This window comes from Taurulus bubalis, assembly GCF_910589615.1.
Source record: "Taurulus bubalis genome assembly, chromosome: 14".
In the NCBI taxonomy this organism is placed as follows: Eukaryota; Metazoa; Chordata; class Actinopteri; order Perciformes; family Cottidae; genus Taurulus; species Taurulus bubalis.
Genome location: NC_136602.1, coordinates 85,001 through 102,555, shown reverse-complemented (window position 1 = coordinate 102,555; position 17,555 = coordinate 85,001). Strand labels below are relative to the sequence as shown.

General features: G+C 44.9%; 1 protein-coding gene across 1 annotated transcript in view; it reads right to left on the bottom strand.

Annotated features, from left to right (window-relative positions):
- Positions 1–9,323: 9,323 nt before the first annotated feature.
- The window catches only part of prkn (parkin RBR E3 ubiquitin protein ligase), a 9,979-nt gene continuing 1,747 nt past the window's right edge, over positions 9,324–17,555 (bottom strand). The window contains exons 2-12 of the mRNA XM_079229399.1: positions 17,265–17,428; positions 16,900–17,058; positions 15,957–16,044; positions 15,608–15,717; positions 15,260–15,343; positions 15,051–15,166; positions 12,902–13,038; positions 12,764–12,825; positions 12,107–12,337; positions 10,460–10,577; positions 9,324–10,082 (exon numbers count right to left, since the gene is read on the bottom strand). Coding sequence (XP_079085525.1) covers positions 9,979–10,082; positions 10,460–10,577; positions 12,107–12,337; positions 12,764–12,825; positions 12,902–13,038; positions 15,051–15,166; positions 15,260–15,343; positions 15,608–15,717; positions 15,957–16,044; positions 16,900–17,058; positions 17,265–17,428 — 1,373 coding nt within the window. The 3' untranslated portion in view covers positions 9,324–9,978. The remainder of the gene's footprint in view (positions 10,083–10,459; positions 10,578–12,106; positions 12,338–12,763; positions 12,826–12,901; positions 13,039–15,050; positions 15,167–15,259; positions 15,344–15,607; positions 15,718–15,956; positions 16,045–16,899; positions 17,059–17,264; positions 17,429–17,555) is intronic.

Below are 17,555 nucleotides of genomic sequence, written 5' to 3'. Positions count from 1 at the left end.
CAGAGAGACAGACAGACAGACAGACAGACAGACAGACAGACAGACAGACAGACAGACAGACAGACAGAGAGAGAGAGAGAGAGACAGACAGACAGGTCACCTGGGGGAGGATGTAGCGAGATGAATCTCGGTATGCAGAGATGGAGATGGCAACTGTTGTCCACGAGACGTTGAACAGGAAGTTGAGGATGAGAAGAAGCCACGCCCCTAACCTGGTAGACAGATGGACAGACAGACAGGTTGAGAGAGACAGGTAGAGCAGTGAACTTGAACCTGAGACCAATGACATTTACCTGCCGTACAGTTTCCATTTGACCTGGATCAGTTTAAGAAACACTGGATTCATGATGAGGTCCAGTTTCCCATGATGCACCACCACCTCCAGCTGAGAGACAAGAGAGCCAGGTAAGACATGAGAGAGAGAGAGAGAGAGAGAGAGAGAGGGCTGGGTGTTAAAAACGCGTTAACGCAGCAAACTATTAACGGTGTTAATTATTTGATCATGCGTTAACTCGTTTATTATTTGTTGCATGAGAGGGGCTTGATGCTGCCGCACACAGGCGCTGCACTCAATCACACTAAATCTCTCCCAGATGGCGTAGTTCAGACCTGGGCATCTTACGGCTCTCACAGTCCAGCCCGCGTGAGGCCAATCAAAAAAGAAAGAGAAATACATAAGCCATGAATGCAATATAACGGCACTGCTTTTACTTTGAAGGCGATTTACGTATGCACGCACACTTCCGCAGCCTCAGGACCGGCTTGTTGCCAACAGACTGACGGTAAAGCACGCATTGTTCTGTAGTTTCTGTCCTCAGCGAGCAGCGGGTGCTGCCGCGAGCCGCTGCTCCTCACAGAGCGCTGCAGATGAACATTAATCCAGAGTGAACATTAATCGTACAAAGCCGCCGCTGAGATACCTGTCAGCTGTCCTTCACATCTCCAACTCATCCAACCAGACTTCATGCTCTTGTTCAAGACAACACAGACTGGACTTTTCTCTCTGAGTAAGAAAAACTGAACTGAACAAGATCAAAAGCACTGATTGCTTGAAGGAGTGGTTTGTCCCTCACAGGGACCCTTACTACTGAACATGACAAAGGAAGGAGGGGCTTGTCCCTCACAGGGACCCTTATTACTGAACAGACTGTTTATATTGTTTCCTGATAAAAGACAAATGTTTCTTCTTCAGCATGATATTAAGCTGTTTTACATTAGAATAAAATAGTCTATAACATCTGAAAATAAATACAACATTTAATTGAATGACCAGTCATATAGAAGCATTAAAACATCTTTTTTTTTCTTCCCTAGCATATTTTAGATGTATATACTGTTGTTAACTTGCTGTTGCTCCAGAGTGTTACATTGTTCTGATAACATTATATTACACTAGTTTTTACTTCATTATTGTATTTGGCGCATAATACGATTAATCGTGATTAAGAATCATGCGATTAATCAGTTAATTTTTTTCAACTTTGCCCAGCCTTAATATATATATATATATACAGTTAGACTACAGGGAAGTGAACTCACTGGAGACGTCGGCTCACCGATGGCTGCTTCTACAAAACACAACAAAACAGGAAGGTGTGTGAGACAGCACTGCATCATGGGTCCTAGTATTGTCTGTAACACTACGATAGTAGTATTGTCTGTAACACTATGATAGTAGTATTGTCCGTAATATTGCAGAGGTAGTGCAGTGTTATCATTTTGTGGGTTTCTGATTTGAGAAGTGGTTTCAGTTCCAGCAGGTTTCACTAGTAGGAGTACTGCACCGGTGTACTGCATAACAACAACAGGAGTACTGTAGTACAACCACAGGTGTACTGCATAACAACCACAGGAGTACTGTAGTACAACCACAGGTGTACTGCATAACAACCACAGGAGTACTGTAGTACAACCACAGGTGTACTGCAGTACAACCACAGGAGTACTGCAGTACAACCACAGTACTGCAGTACAACCACAGGAGTACTGTAGTACAACCACAGGGGTACTGCAGTACAACCACAGTACTGCAGTACAACCACAGGAGTACTGTAGTACAACCACAGGTGTACTGCAGTACAACCACAGTACTGCAGTACAACCACAGGGGTACTGTAGTACAACCACAGGGGTACTGTAGTACAACCACAGGGGTACTGTAGTACCCCTGTGGTTGTACCGCAGTACTGTGGTTGTACTACAACAGCAGTAGTAGCAGTGTTACCTTGCAGGTGGGTCTCAGCTGGATGTGTTTCCGGTTCCAGCAGGTTCAGGTAGTAGTACTGCTGTCGGGTCATTTTGTCAGTCACATGGAACTGACTGAGCGCCAGCAGGGCCTGAACACCACAGACAAGTACATGATCTAATTTACAATGTGATGTCATCAAGGAAATAGAGAAACAACAGTATGAAATAGTTGGACTTTTTGATTCTGACATATCTTTACCACTGGACTCATCCGACCAATAAGAGCAGTTATACAGAGCTGTCCGTCAGAGTCCATCTTCCCCGCCTCCGCACCGAGCTCCAACAGCACCCGGGCTGCTTCACTGCGCTCTGCAAGTACCACACAGTACGCATGTCAGTACTGCAAGTATCACACAGTACGCATGTCAGTACTGCAAGTACCACACAGTACTCATGTCAGTAGACTGCTCTGCAAGTACCACACCGTACGCATGTCAGTACTGCAAGTACCACACAGTACTCATGTCAGTAGACTGCTCTGCAAGTACCACACAGTACTCATGTCAGTACTGCAAGTATTACACAGTACTCATGTCAGTACTGCAAGTACCACACAGTACTCATGTCAGTAGACTGCTCTGCAAGTACCACACAGTACGCATGTCAGTAGACTGCTCTGCAAGTACCACACAGTACGCATGTCAGTACTGCAAGTACCACACAGTACTCATGTCAGTAGACTGCTCTGCAAGTACCACACAGTACTCATGTCAGTAGACTGCTCTGCAAGTACCACACAGTACTCATGTCAGAACTGCAAGTACCACACAGTACTCATGTCAGTAGACTGCTCTGCAAGTACCACACACAGTACTCATGTCAGTACTGCAAGTACCACACAGTACTCATGTCAGTACTGCAAGTACCACACACAGTACTCATGTCAGTAGACTGCTCTGTAAGTACCACACAGTACTCATGTCAGTACTGCAAGTATCACACACAGTACTCATGTCAGTAGACTGCTCTGCAAGCTGGAAGTAGAGTCAGTAGAATCGATACTCAGTAGTCAGTAGAGTCAGTAGTCAGTACTCAGTAGAGTCAGTAGTGTCAGTAGAGTCAATACTCAGTAGTCAGTAGAGTCAGTAGAGTCAGTAGAGTCAATACTCAGTAGTCAGTAGTCAGTAGTCAATAGAGTCAATACTCAGTAGTCAGTAGAGTCAGTAGAGTCATTAGTCAGTAGAGTCAATACTCAGTAGTCAGTAGAGTCAGTAGAGTCAGTAGTCAGTAGAGTCAATACTCAGTGGTCAGTAGAGTCAGTAGTCAGTAGAGTCAGTAGAGTCAGTAGTGTCAGTAGAGTCAATACTCAATAGTCAGTAGAGTCAGTAGAGTCAATACTCAGTAGTCAGTAGAGTCAGTAGTCAGTAGAGTCAATACTCAGTAGTCAGTAGAGTCAATAGAGTCATTAGTCAGTAGAGTCAATACTCAGTAGTCAGTAGAGTCAGTAGAGTCAGTAGTCAGTAGAGTCAATACTCAGTAGTCAGTAGAGTCAGTAGAGTCAGTAGTCAGTACTCAGTAGAGTCAGTAGTCAGTACTCAGTAGAGTCAGTAGAGTCAATACTCAGTAGTCAGTAGAGTCAGTACTCAATAGAGTCACTAGAGTCATTAGTCAATACTCAGTAGAGTCAGTAGAGTCAGTAGTCAGTACACAGTAGTCAGTAGAGTCAGTAGTCAGTAGAGTCAGGAGTCAGTACTCAGTAGAGTTAGTACTCAGTAGAGTCAGTACTCAGTAGTGTCAGTAGTCAGTACTCATGTCAGTACCCATGTTGGCGGCGAGCTGCAGTGGGGTTCTTCCCTTGTAGTCGGTGCAGCTGATGGAGGCTCCGGTCTGTAGCAGCAGTCTGATGGAACTCACAGCGTCGTTCTTGGCAGCGTAGTGAAGAGGACTCTGCTGGTCTAGGAAGGTTAGAGCTTCTGGATCAGCTGAGGACACGCACACACACGCACATGCACACACACACACACACACACGCACACACACACACGCACGCACATGCACGCGCACGCACACGCACGGACACACACACACACACACACACACACACACGCACATGCACACCAATCAGGATCCGTAAATCTGATCTAAACTCGACTTACAGGTAGGACCATTAAGAGGAGCTGGCTGTTAGTTAAACTAGATAACCAGTAAGACCATTAAGAAGAGCTGGTTGTTAGTTAAACTAGATAACCAGTAAGACCATTAAGAAGAGCTGGTTGTTAGTTAAACTAGATAACCAGTAAGACCATTAAGAAGAGCTGGTTGTTAGTTAAACTAGATAACCAGTAGATATCTTGGAACCCCTTGAAGTCTCTTGTCTTTGTACCAGGATTAGTCCACACAGACCTTTCCGGTCTAGCAGGAGCTGAACCATGTCCTGGTAGTCCAGCGCCGAGGCCACGTGAAGAGCCGTGACTCCAAACTGATCCGGTCGGAGGAGGTCTGATCCCCGGTCCAAAAAGAACCGCATGACATCCACACTCCAAGCCCTGGAGATCTACACACACATACGTGTTGTCAACATGTTCCCATCACACACATACGTGTTGTCAACATGTTCCCATCACACATACGTGTTGTCAACATGTTCCCATCACACATATGTGTTGTCAACATGTTCCCATCACACACATAAGTGTTGTCAACATGTTTTCATCACACACATACGTGTTGTCAACATGTTTTCATCACACACATACGTGTTGTCAACATGTTTTCATCACACACATACGTGTTGTCAACATGTTCCCATCACATATACGTGTTGTCAACATGTTCCCATCACACACATAAGTGTTGTCAACATGTTTTCATCACACACATACGTGTTGTCAACATGTTTTCATCACACACATACGTGTTGTCAACATGTTTTCATCACACACATACGTGTTGTCAACATGTTCCCATCACATATACGTGTTGTCAACATGTTCCCATCACACATATGTGTTGTCAACATGTTCCCATCACACATATGTGTTGTCAACATGTTCCCATCACACATACGTGTTGTCAACATGTTCCCATCACATATACGTGTTGTCAACATGTTCCCATCACACATACGTGTTGTCAACATGTTCCCATCACACATATGTGTTGTCAACATGTTCCCATCACATATACGTGTTGTCAACATGTTTGCATCACACACATACGTGTTTTTAATATGTTGCCATCACACACATACGTGTTGTCAACATGTTCCCATCACACACATGCGTGTTGTCAACATGTTCCCATCACACACATATGTGTTGTCAACATGTTCCCATCACACATATGTGTTGTCAACATGTTCCCATCACACATACTTGTTGTCAACATGTTCCCATCACATATACGTGTTGTCAACATGTTCCCATCACACATACGTGTTGTCAACATGTTCCCATCACATATACGTGTTGTCAACATGTTCCCATCACACATACGTGTTGTCAACATGTTTGCATCACACACATACGTGTTGTCAACATGTTCCCATCACACACATGCGTGTTGTCAACATGTTCCCATCACACACATACGTGTTGTCAACATGTTCCCATCACACACATACGTGTTGTCAATATGTTCCCATCACATATACGTGTTGTCAACATGTTCCCATCACACATATGTGTTGTCAACATGTTTGCATCACACACATATGTGTTTTTAATATGTTGCCATCACACACATACGTGTTGTCAACATGTTCCCATCACACACATATGTGTTTTTAATATGTTGCCATCACACACATACGTGTTGTCAACATGTTCCCATCACACACATATGTGTTGTCAACATGTTCCCATCACACACATACGGGTTGTCAACATGTTCCCATCTTCATCACACAAGTCTAACCCTGAAGTCTTTCAGATGAAAGGTCTTGAACTGTGACTGCATTCAGGAACCCTCTTACAGGGTTCACTCACAGTAGAACCGCATCTGTGAGTGTTGTTAAAGTTATTGTTGTTGTTGTGCGGCTAAGATGCATTCAGTGTTGGTTCTGTTGTGTAACTGCTTCATAACTGTGGACCTCATGCAGGATGGTCTGTCCATATCTGTCTGAGCTGTTTGGATCGGCTCCGTCTGAGATCACCTCATCCAGAAAGTCAAGGTCCACCTGCACATAACACACACAGACACAAAGACAACCAAAGACACACAACACACACACACAGAGAGACAATATATACACAAAGACAACCAAAGACACACACAAGACACAAAAACAACCAAAGACAAAAGACACACAGACACTCAACACACACAGACACACAAAGAGACACAACACACACAGACACACAAAGACAAAAGATAACCAAAGACACACAACACACAAAAACAACCAAAGACAAAACATACACAAAGAAAAACAACACACACAGACACACAACACACAAAAACAACCAAAGACAAAAGACACACAAAGACACACACATTATTAATACAGACATAAAACTAAGTGATCCAGTGATTCTACCTGGTCAGTGCTACCTGGTTAGTGTTACCTGGTCAGTCTTACCTGGTCAGAGTTACCTGGTTAGTGTTACCTAGTTAGTGTTACCTGGTTAGTGTTACCTGGTCAGAGTTACCTGGTCAGAGTTACCTGGTTAGTGTTACCTAGTTAGTGTTACCTGGTTAGTGTTAACTGGTCAGAGTTACCTGGTCAGTGTTACCTGGTTAGTGTTACCTGGTCAGAGTTACCTGGTTAGTGTTACCTGGTTAGTGTTGCCTGGTCAGAGTTACCTGGTCAGTGTTACCTGGTCAGAGTTACCTGGTTAGTGTTACCTGGTCAGAGTTACCTGGTCAGAGTCCTGGTTGGTAGCAGCCAGTAGTCGAAAGTGATTCAGCAGTTTTTTATTCAGTTGGTTTTTATTCGTTGCGTCAGTTTCATCCCTCTGCTCTTCATCACCTTCGTCATCCTCAGCCAGACCACTGTACTTCATCTCCAACTGAACCCCTGAACATGAATTATTGATGATATAATTTTAATAAACCCATATCTGAAATAACACATGGACTCCGTGTCTGCGTCACCTTTCAGTTTTCCTCTTCTCTGCTTCCAGCGGTGGCAGGAGAACGACGCCCAGCGAGCTGCAGCCTTCACTGCTGTTGATACGGGGGACCTGGTCCCCTGAGGACACCCTGAGACCTGAGGACATGAGGACACCCTGAGACCTGAAGACATGAGGACACCCTGAGACCTGAGGACATGAGGACACCCTGAGACATGAGGACACCCTGAGACCTGAGGACATGAGGACACCCTGAGACCTGAAGACATGAGGACACCCTGAGACCTGAGAACATGAGGACACCCTGAGACCTGGAGACATGAGGACACCCTGAGACCTGAAGACATGAGGACACCCTGAGACATGAGGACACCCTGAGACCTGAGGACATGAGGACACCCTGAGACCTGAAGACACGAGGACACCCTGAGACCTGAGGACACCCTGAGACCTGAAGACATGAGGACACCCTGAGACCTGAGGACATGAGGACACCCTGAGACCTGAGGACATGAGGACACCCTGAGACCTGAAGACATGAGGACACCCTGATACCTGAGGACACCCTGAGACCTGAATACACCCTGAGACCTGAGGACATGAGGACACCCTGAGACCTGAAGACATGAGGACACCCTGAGACCTGAGAACATGAGGACACCCTGAGACCTGGAGACATGAGGACACCCTGAGACCTGAATACACCCTGAGACCTGAGGACATGAGGACACCCTGAGACCTGAAGACATGAGGACACCCTGATACCTGAGGACACCCTGAGACCTGAAAACACCCTGAGACCTGAGCACACCCTGAGACCTGATGACATGAGGACACCCTGAGACCTGAGGACATGAGGACACCCTGAGACCTGAAGACACCCTGAGACCTGAGGACATGAGGACACCCCGAGACCTGAGGACAGACAGAGACCTGAAGACAGACAGAGACCTGAAGACATGATGACACCCTGAGACCTGAAGACACACTGAGACCTGAGGACACCCTGAGACCTGAGGACATGAGGACACCCTGAGACCTGAAGACATGAGGACACCCTGATACCTGAAGACATGAGCACACCCTGAGACCTGAGGACATGAGGACACTCTGATACCTGAGGACATGAGGACACCCTGAGACCTGAAAACATGAGGACACCCTGAGACCTGAAGACATGAGGACACCCTGAGACCTGAAGACATGAGGACACCCTGAGACCTGAGGACATGAGGACACCCTGAGACCTGAAGACATGAGGACACCCTGAGACCTGAAGACATGAGGACACCCTAAGACATGAGGACACCCTGAGACCTGAAGAAATGAGGACATCCTGAGACCTGAAGACACCCTGAGACCTGAAGACACCCTGAGACCTGAAGATACGCTGCCTTAGTTTGAAGTGGTATCTTTCTGTTTTACTATGTTATTTAAAGTTTATTATCATGAGTTAAGCTCCACCCATCTAGGAATCCAAGCTGACTGAAATAAGCTCTCAGACTGAGTGTGGACCTGGACCTGGCTCTGGCTCAGACTCACCTGGATTGTGTTGGAGCGTCCTGTCATCTCCACCTCCAGTCCAGGATTCAGCAGACCTGTCAGACTGGCCCGGGGTCCCCTCTTCATCCTGGTTCTGTTGAGCTAACAGGTCCGAATTTCTTAAACCTGCCAGACTTCCAGAAACCTGCTGGACCTCCTGAAGTCTGTTGGACTCTGAGGACTTGATGGACTTCCTGTACCCAGATAGACTTCTTGAAACTTGCTGGATCATTCAGAATTGTTTCAAGATTGTGTATCTTCAGCCCTCGAACCTGGATGAAGAACTGAACTCAGCTACGATGGCCTGGTCTTCACTGCATGATCCTGAAGGACTAAGCTGATCTGGATCCGTCTGAATTCAAAACAACACCATAAAGTCAGCTGACGTGACGTGTACCAGGCTGCTGAAGGTTTATGGTTCATGTTATCAGTGGGTGGAGGGTCCAGGTCCAGGTCCCGGTCTCAGGTTGATCAAAACAGACTTTTTACATGAAACAGGAAGAATGAATGAAAGCAACAAAATAGTTTTGTAAACTTTTAATATATAAAACCAACAGTCCCCCTTTGGGATGACAGAGACACATGAGCGCCACCTGCTGGACGGCTTCATATTTACACTGTTACCTAAATGCATCAAACCTAACCAGCACAACTAACAAAGGCAACGAGAACTGGCCAATCCAAGGCAGAGTGGGGCGGGTCTTAATCAAACAGGAAGTCATCGTCACTGGTTCCCTCCACAAACAGCCAATCAGATTCCTCCGTAGTATTCTGGATTATTACAGAAACCAGTCTGTTTATGATTCTTCCAGGTTTAGAAGATAATCTCCACTAATGATTCACAGGAGGGGCGTTCACTGACCTGCTTTATATATCAAACAACTCAACGCTGTGTTAAACACACACCTGATTCAGAAGTACACCTGTGCATCCTCTAGTTGTCAGGCGGAGAATGAACAGGAAACATTTTCATCTTAAAACTTCCTAGTCTGATAGTATATTTCTGATATGATAATTCATGCTTTAGACACGACAACAAACATCTGGAGAGAAGACAAGAGATGTTGGTGGTTTGAGTCCCAGCTGCTCCTCACAGCTGCCTGAGTGTCTTTGAGCAGGAAAGAACCACTGGAACCACTGGTTCTATCTAAATCACTAGTTCCCCATTCAGTCTGTTCTATCCGAACCAGTGGTTCCCCATACAGTCTCTGTTCCAGGAGACGCCACAGAGCCAGCACCACTCAGCTCGGCACAGAGGACACCGCATGTGCATGCAGCCGCCTGCAGGGGGAGACAACACAGTGTGAAACTTCGTACAGTACTGAGACACCACTTCCCTATCTGAACGTAGAACCTGTCTTTACTAATAGATGTTCTTCAGTTCAGTAGATGTTCTAACTAAACTGTTCTCTACAAGTCTGAATGTAGAACGTGTCTTCACTAACAGATGTTCTTCAGTTCAGTAGATGTTCTAACTAAACTGTTCTCTACAAGTCTGAATGTAGAACGTGTCTTCACTAACAGATGTTCTTCAGTTCAGTAGATGTTCTAACTAAACTGTTCTCTACATTTATACTGTGGTTATCTGTGAGAAGAGTTTTTATTGAAGGGAAGAAGATAACCATTATGGTAACATATTAAAAGGTGTAAACTATTACCGTCTCTCTCAACAGGAACTGAACACTGAGGACAGCGTTTAGTCGACTGCTGCACGAGGAGCAAGGAGGCTTGATCCCACCTCCCTCTGAGAGACGCCTCCTGCTCCACCAAGAAGCCCTTAATGTAGGACATAGAGGTTATAACATCATGTAGGACATAGAGGTTATAACATCATGTAGGACATATAGGTTATAACATCATGTAGAACATAGAGGTTATAACATCATGTAAAACATAGAGGTTATAACATCATGTAGGACATAGAGGTTATAACATCATGTAGAACATAGAGGTTATAACATCATGTAAAACATAGAGGTTATAACATCATGTAGGACATAGAGGTTATAACATCATGTAGGACATAGAGGTTATAACATCATGTAGGACATAGAGGTTATAACATTATGTAGGACATAGAGGTTATAACATTATGTAGAATATAGTTATAACATCATGTAGGACATAGAGGTTATAACATCATGTAGAACATAGAGGTTAAAACATCATGTAGAACATAGTTATAACATCATGTAGGACATAGTTATAACATCATGTAGAACATAGTTATAACATCATGTAGGACAGTTATAACATCATGGAGGACATAGTTATAACATCATGTAGGACATAGTTATAACATCATGTAGAACATAGTTATAACATCATGTAGGACAGTTATAACATCATGGAGGACATAGTTATAACATCATGTAGGACATAGTTATAACATCATGTAGGACATATAGGTTATAACATCATGTAGGACATATAGGTTATAACATCATGCAGGACATAGAGGTTATAACATCATGTAGGACATAGTTATAACATCATGTAGGATATAGAGGTTATAACATCATGCAGGACATAGAGGTTATAACATCATGTAGGACATAGTTATAACACCATGTAGGACATAGTTATAACATCATGTAGGACAGTTATAACATCATGTAGGACATAGAGGTTATAACATCATGTAGGACATAGTTATAACATAATGTAGAACATAGTTATAACATCATGTAGGACATAGTTATAACATAATGTAGAACATAGTTATAACATCATGTAGGACATAGAGGTTATAACGTAATTTAGGACATAGAGGTTATAACATCATGTAGGACATAGAGGTTATAACATCATGTAGGACATAGAGGTTATAACAATGTAGGACATAGAGGTAATAACATCATGTAGAACATAGAGGTAATAACATCATGTAGAACATAGTTATAACATCATGTAGGACATAGAGGTTATAACAATGTAGGACATAGAGGTTATAACGTAATGTAGGACATAGAGGTTATAACATCATGTAGGACATAGAGGTTATAACATAATGTAGGACATAGAGGTTATAATAATGTAGGACATAGAGGTTATAACGTAATGTAGGACATAGAGGTTATAACATCATGTAGGACATAGAGGTTATAACATAATGTAGGACATAGAGGTTATAACATCATGTAGGATATAGAGGTTATAACATCATGTAGGACATAGAGGTTATAACATAATGTAGGACATAGAGGTTATAACATCATGTAGGATATAGAGGTTATAACATAATGTAGGACATAGAGGTTATAATATCATGTAGGACATAGAGGCTATCTGATTGGTCAGCTCACCTGAGAGGTGTCAGCTGTGGGCGGGGCCTGTTCAGGGAGACACGCCCCCTCATGGTATGCCTCTCTGCAGTATTTGCAGAAGACGAAGCCACAGCCAAGCTGTCTGTCACACTGCACCCTGCTAATGCCGTCAGGTGGGATAAGCCCCGCCCCGCAGCCAGGTGACGGACACATCAGTCCTCCGTTCATCAGCAGGCACTCCTCCGCCCCGTACTGCTGGTACCGCCCATACTGAGAAACAAGTTGCATCATGGGTTTCAGATGGAACAGTCTGAACCTCAAAGAATGCTCTGCTTTTTGCCCTGAAGATGAATAATAATCATCACATTATATATATATATATATATATATATATATATATATATTCCACCTTGTGTGTTCTGTAACTGGAGTATGAAACAAGGGAAAAGCAGTGGCTAGCTGGCTAACTAGCCAGCCGCTAAAAGAGAAATAGAAAGCTCAACTTTCTATCTGCAGATGATCACACAGATTAATCTCATGATGGTCTAGTTCTGATGTTACCATGGTGACCATTGTAACCAGTGTTACCATTGTTACCGGTGTTTCATTGTTACCGGTGGTACCATTGTTACCGGTGTTACTGGTGACAATAGTTACAATGGTCACACTGGTGGAGGAGGAGGGACAAACACTCACCTGATCATCTCCCAAAATCCTGAAATGATGCAACTCTTTAATAAGAGAGTCAACGCAGCCGGCTGGACACACAAACATCACAGGTTATTATGACCACATTCTCACGTCACAGGTTATTATGACATCATAGAGTCTCACCAGCACACGGCAGCGAGTAGCCAATCACAGGATGAGAAACAAACTGTCTCTCACTGAGACGAGTCTGGCAGTAACGATGGAAACAGTCCAGACAGATCACATGACGCTCTGAACACTGGAAGACCAGGACCAGGTCCCTGTGGGGGAGACCGAGAGAGAGATGGATTTTTTAGAAAACCTTTATTTTACTTAAAACAAACATCTTAGTTATGACACAAACAAACAAACTAAAACGCAAAAATGAAATAAACTGTACTAAGAACAGTAGAGGACTTTAAACCGTCCACCTGCTGGACCATGTCCCCCTGCTGGACCCCGTCCACCTGCTGGACCATGTCCACCTGCTGGACCATGTCCACCTGCTTGACCTCACCTGTCCCCTCTAGTCCCTCCACCCCTGCCTGACCTGCCTGCTGGACGGCTTTCTCTATGCTGTCTAGAAACATCACCACCACCATGTTGTCTTTCTCTATGTTGTCTAGAAACATAACCACCATGTTGTCTTTCTCTATGCTGTCTAGAAACATCACCACCATGCTGTCTTTCTCTATGCTGTCTAGAAACATCACCACCACCATGTTGTCTGTGTGTTACAGTGTATACATTGTGTTACAGTGTGTTATAGTGTAAACAGTGTGTACAGTGTGTTACAGTGTATACAGTGTGTTACAGTCTATACAGTGTGTTACAGTGTACTACAGTGCATACAGTGTGTTACAGTGTATACATTGTATTACAGTGTGTTACGTTGTGTTACAGTGTATACAGTGTGTTACAGTGTATACATTGTGTTACAGTGTGTTACAGTGTATACAGTGTGTTACATTGTATACAGTGTGTTACAGTGTATACATTGTATTACAGTGTGTTACATTGTGTTACAGTGTACACAGTGTGTTACAGTGTATACAGTGTGTTACAGTGTATACAGTGTGTTACAGTGTATACAGTGTATCCAGTGTGCTACAGTGTGTTACAGTCTATACAGTGTGTTACAGTGTATACAGTGTGTTACAGTGTATACATTGTATTACAGTGTGTTACATTGTGTTACAGTGTACACAGTGTGTTACAGTGTATACATTGTGTTACAGTGTGTTACAGTGTATACAGTGTGTTACATTGTGTTACAGTCTATACAGTGTGTTACAGTGTATTACAGTGTATACAGTGTGTTACAGTGTATACATTGTATTACAGTGTGTTACATTGTGTTACAGTGTACACAGTGTGTTACAGTGTATACATTGTGTTACAGTGTGTTACAGTGTATACAGTGTGTTACATTGTGTTACAGTGTATAACAGTGTATTACAGTGTATACAGTGTGTTACAGTGTATACAGTGTGTTACAGTGTATACATTGTATTATAGTGTGTTACATTGTGTTACAGTGTATACAGTGTGTTACAGTGTATTACAGTGTGTTACAGTGTATACAGTGTGTTACAGTACATTACAGTGTAAACAGTGTGTTACTGTGTAAACAGTGTGTTAGTGTGTACAGTGTGTTACAGTGTATACAGTGTGTACAGTGTGTTACAGTGTATACAGTGTGTTATAGTGTATACAGTGTGTTACAGTGTAAACAGTGTGTTACAGTGTGTACAGTGTGTTACATTGTGTTACAGTGTAAACAGTGTGTTACAGTGTATTACAGTGTAAACAGTGTGTTACAGTGTAAACAGTGTGTTACAGTGTATACAGTGTGTTACAGTGTATTACAGTGTAAACAGTGTGTTACAGTGTAAACAGTGTGTTACAGTGTGTACAGTGTATACAGTGTGTTACAGTGTATACAGTGTGTTACCTGTGTATTACAGTGTAAACAGTGTGTTACAGTGTATACATTGTATTACAGTGTGTTACAGTGTATACATTGTGTTACAGTGTATACAGTGTGTTACAGTGTATACATTGTGTTACAGTATATACAGTGTGTTACAGTTTATACATTGTGTTACAGTGTGCTACAGTGTATACAGTGTGTTACAGTGTGTTACAGTGTATACAGTGTGTTTCAGTCTATACAGTGTGTTACAGTTTATACATTGTATTACAGTGTGCTACATTGTGTTACAGTGTATACAGTGTATTACAATTTATACAGTGTGTACACAATGTGTTACAGTGTGTGTGTGTTTGTTACGTGACGTCGCAGCAGGCGATACAGGGGACATGTCGACTGTTGGTCATAATGAGGTCCAGGGCCACAGAGACTTCATCCTCTGAGGTTGGATGGGACGCACACTTCATGTAGAACTCCTGCAAAAAACACCCAGAATGTAGACATTACATCGCCCAGAATGCCACTGGATGAATTGACGTTCAACACACTGAACGCTGACGGTCCCTTACCGCTTCATTGCCGTGACAACCGTCTGATTGACACAAGCCATGGACACGACCTGGGAGGAGGACATCGTCCCAGCAGGATGGACCCTGAGAGAGGACACAGATACATCCCCTTCATCCTGGTCCTCGTCATCATCATCATCATCTTGATCCTCATCATCCTTGCCTCATCATCATCATCATCATCATCATCATCATCGTGATCCTTATCATTGTTAAATATCCATAATATAATATAATAATATTCACCCTGCTGAGCGTCATACATACCATAATATAATATAATACAATAATATTCACCCTGCTGAGCGTCATACATACCATAATATAATATAATACAATAATATTCACCCTGCTGAGCATCAGCGTCGTTTGTCTGCAGCTTCTGCAACAAACTCTCATCTTTCCTGGTTGGACCGACCGACAGCTCTTACAGTACACAAAGAAAGTACTGCAGGTACCTGTACACACAAGTACACAGTCAGAGTACTAACACTGATTCATAAGGGGCTAGGACATGAGTACTGACATACTATACGAGTACTGACAAACTACATGAGTGTTTAAACACTACTGTATTACTAGTAATACAATAATAGTAATAGCAGGAGGATAATAGTAATAGTAATACAGTAGTATACTAGTATACTACTGTATTACTATTAATACAACAGGAGACACTGTGGACTCTTTAACTGACCTTTCAGACCTGCAGCCTGCACCTCCTCTCTTGCCTGCTCTCCTCCTCCGCCTCGTGCTGTTCCTCCTGCTCTTCCTCCTGCTCCTCCTGCTGCTGCTCCTCCTCCTCCTCCTCCTGCTCCTCCTGCTGCTGCTCCTCCTCCTCCTCCTCCTGCTCCTCCTCCTGCTGTTCCTCCTGCTGCTCCTGCTGTTCCTCCTGCTGCTCCTCCTCCTGCTGCTCCTCCTCCTGCTGTTCCTCCTGCTGTTCCTCCTTCTGCTCCTCCTCCTGCTGCTGCTCCTCCTGCTGCTCCTCCTCCTGCTGCTCCGCCTCCTGCTGCTCCTCCTCCTCCTGCTCCTCCTCCTTCTGCTCCTCCTCCTGCTGTTCCTCCTTCTGCTCCTCCTCCTGCTGCTGCTCCTCCTGCTGCTCCTCCTCCTCCTCCTCCTCCTGCTGCTCCTCCTCCTCCTCCTGCTGCTGTTTCTTCTGCTGCTCCTCCTCCTCCTCCTCCTGCTGCTCCTCCTCCTCCTCCTGCTGTTCCTCCTGCTGCTCCTCCTCCTCCTCCTCCTCTTGCTGCTCCTCCTGCTGCTCCTCCTCCTCCTCCTCCTGCTGCTCCTCCTCCTCCTCCTGCTCCTCCTCCTCCTGCTGCTCCTCCTTCTCCTCCTGCTGCTGCTCCTCCTCCTCCTCCTCCTCCTCCTGCTGCTCCTCCTCCTCCTCCTCCTCCTGCTCCTCCTCCTCCTGCTGCTCCTCCTTCTCCTCCTGCTGCTGCTCCTCTTCCTCCTGCTGCTCCTCCTTTTCCTCCTGCTGCTCCTCCTCCTCCTCCTGCTGCTCCTCCTCCTCCTGCTGCTGCTGCTCCTCCTGCTGTTCCTCCTGCTGCTGCTGCTCCTCTTCTTCCTCCTCCTCCTGCTGCTCCTCCTCCTCCTCCTCTTCCTCCTGCTCCTCCTCCTCCATCACCCCCCTCCAGGATGACGGCCAGGCCAGAGGAGGTGGAGAGGAGGCGGGAGGAGCAGAGGTCCAGCCTGGTCAGACCCTCCCCTCCCTGAATCAAGCGCTCCTGCAGGAGGAGCAGGGAGGAGCCTGATGGAGGGAGGACCACATGGACGGTACTTTGCTCAGGAAGGTCACAGGCCTGGGAGGAGGAGGAGAGGAGGAGGAGAAGAGGAGATAAAGAGGAGGTGAGGAGAGAAGATAAAGAGGAGGAGAGGAGATAAAGAGGAGGTGAGGAGATAAGAGGAAATGAGGAGAGATGAGGAGGTGAGAAGAGGAGGTGAGGAGAGAAGAGGAGACAAGAGGAGGTGAGGAGAGAAGAGGAGGTGAGTCTCTGCTGCTCCTCACCCTCAGAGAGGAGCAGCTCCTCAGCTCCCGGCCAGCGAACAGAACCCTGAGGAGCTCCGGCTGGACTCCGTGCTGTCGGCCCAGCAGCTGCTGCAGATCCTCCACCCGCGCCTCCTCATGCAGCTCCACGGGGACCGCGGGCCTCAGGTTGAACCTCACCAGCACTGGAGGGGAGGTAGTGTACTTATACTGCAGGCTGGTACGAGTACTAGTGTACTTATACTGCAGGCTGGTACGAGTACTAGTGTACTTCTACTGCAGGCTGGTACAAGTACTAGTGTACTTATACTG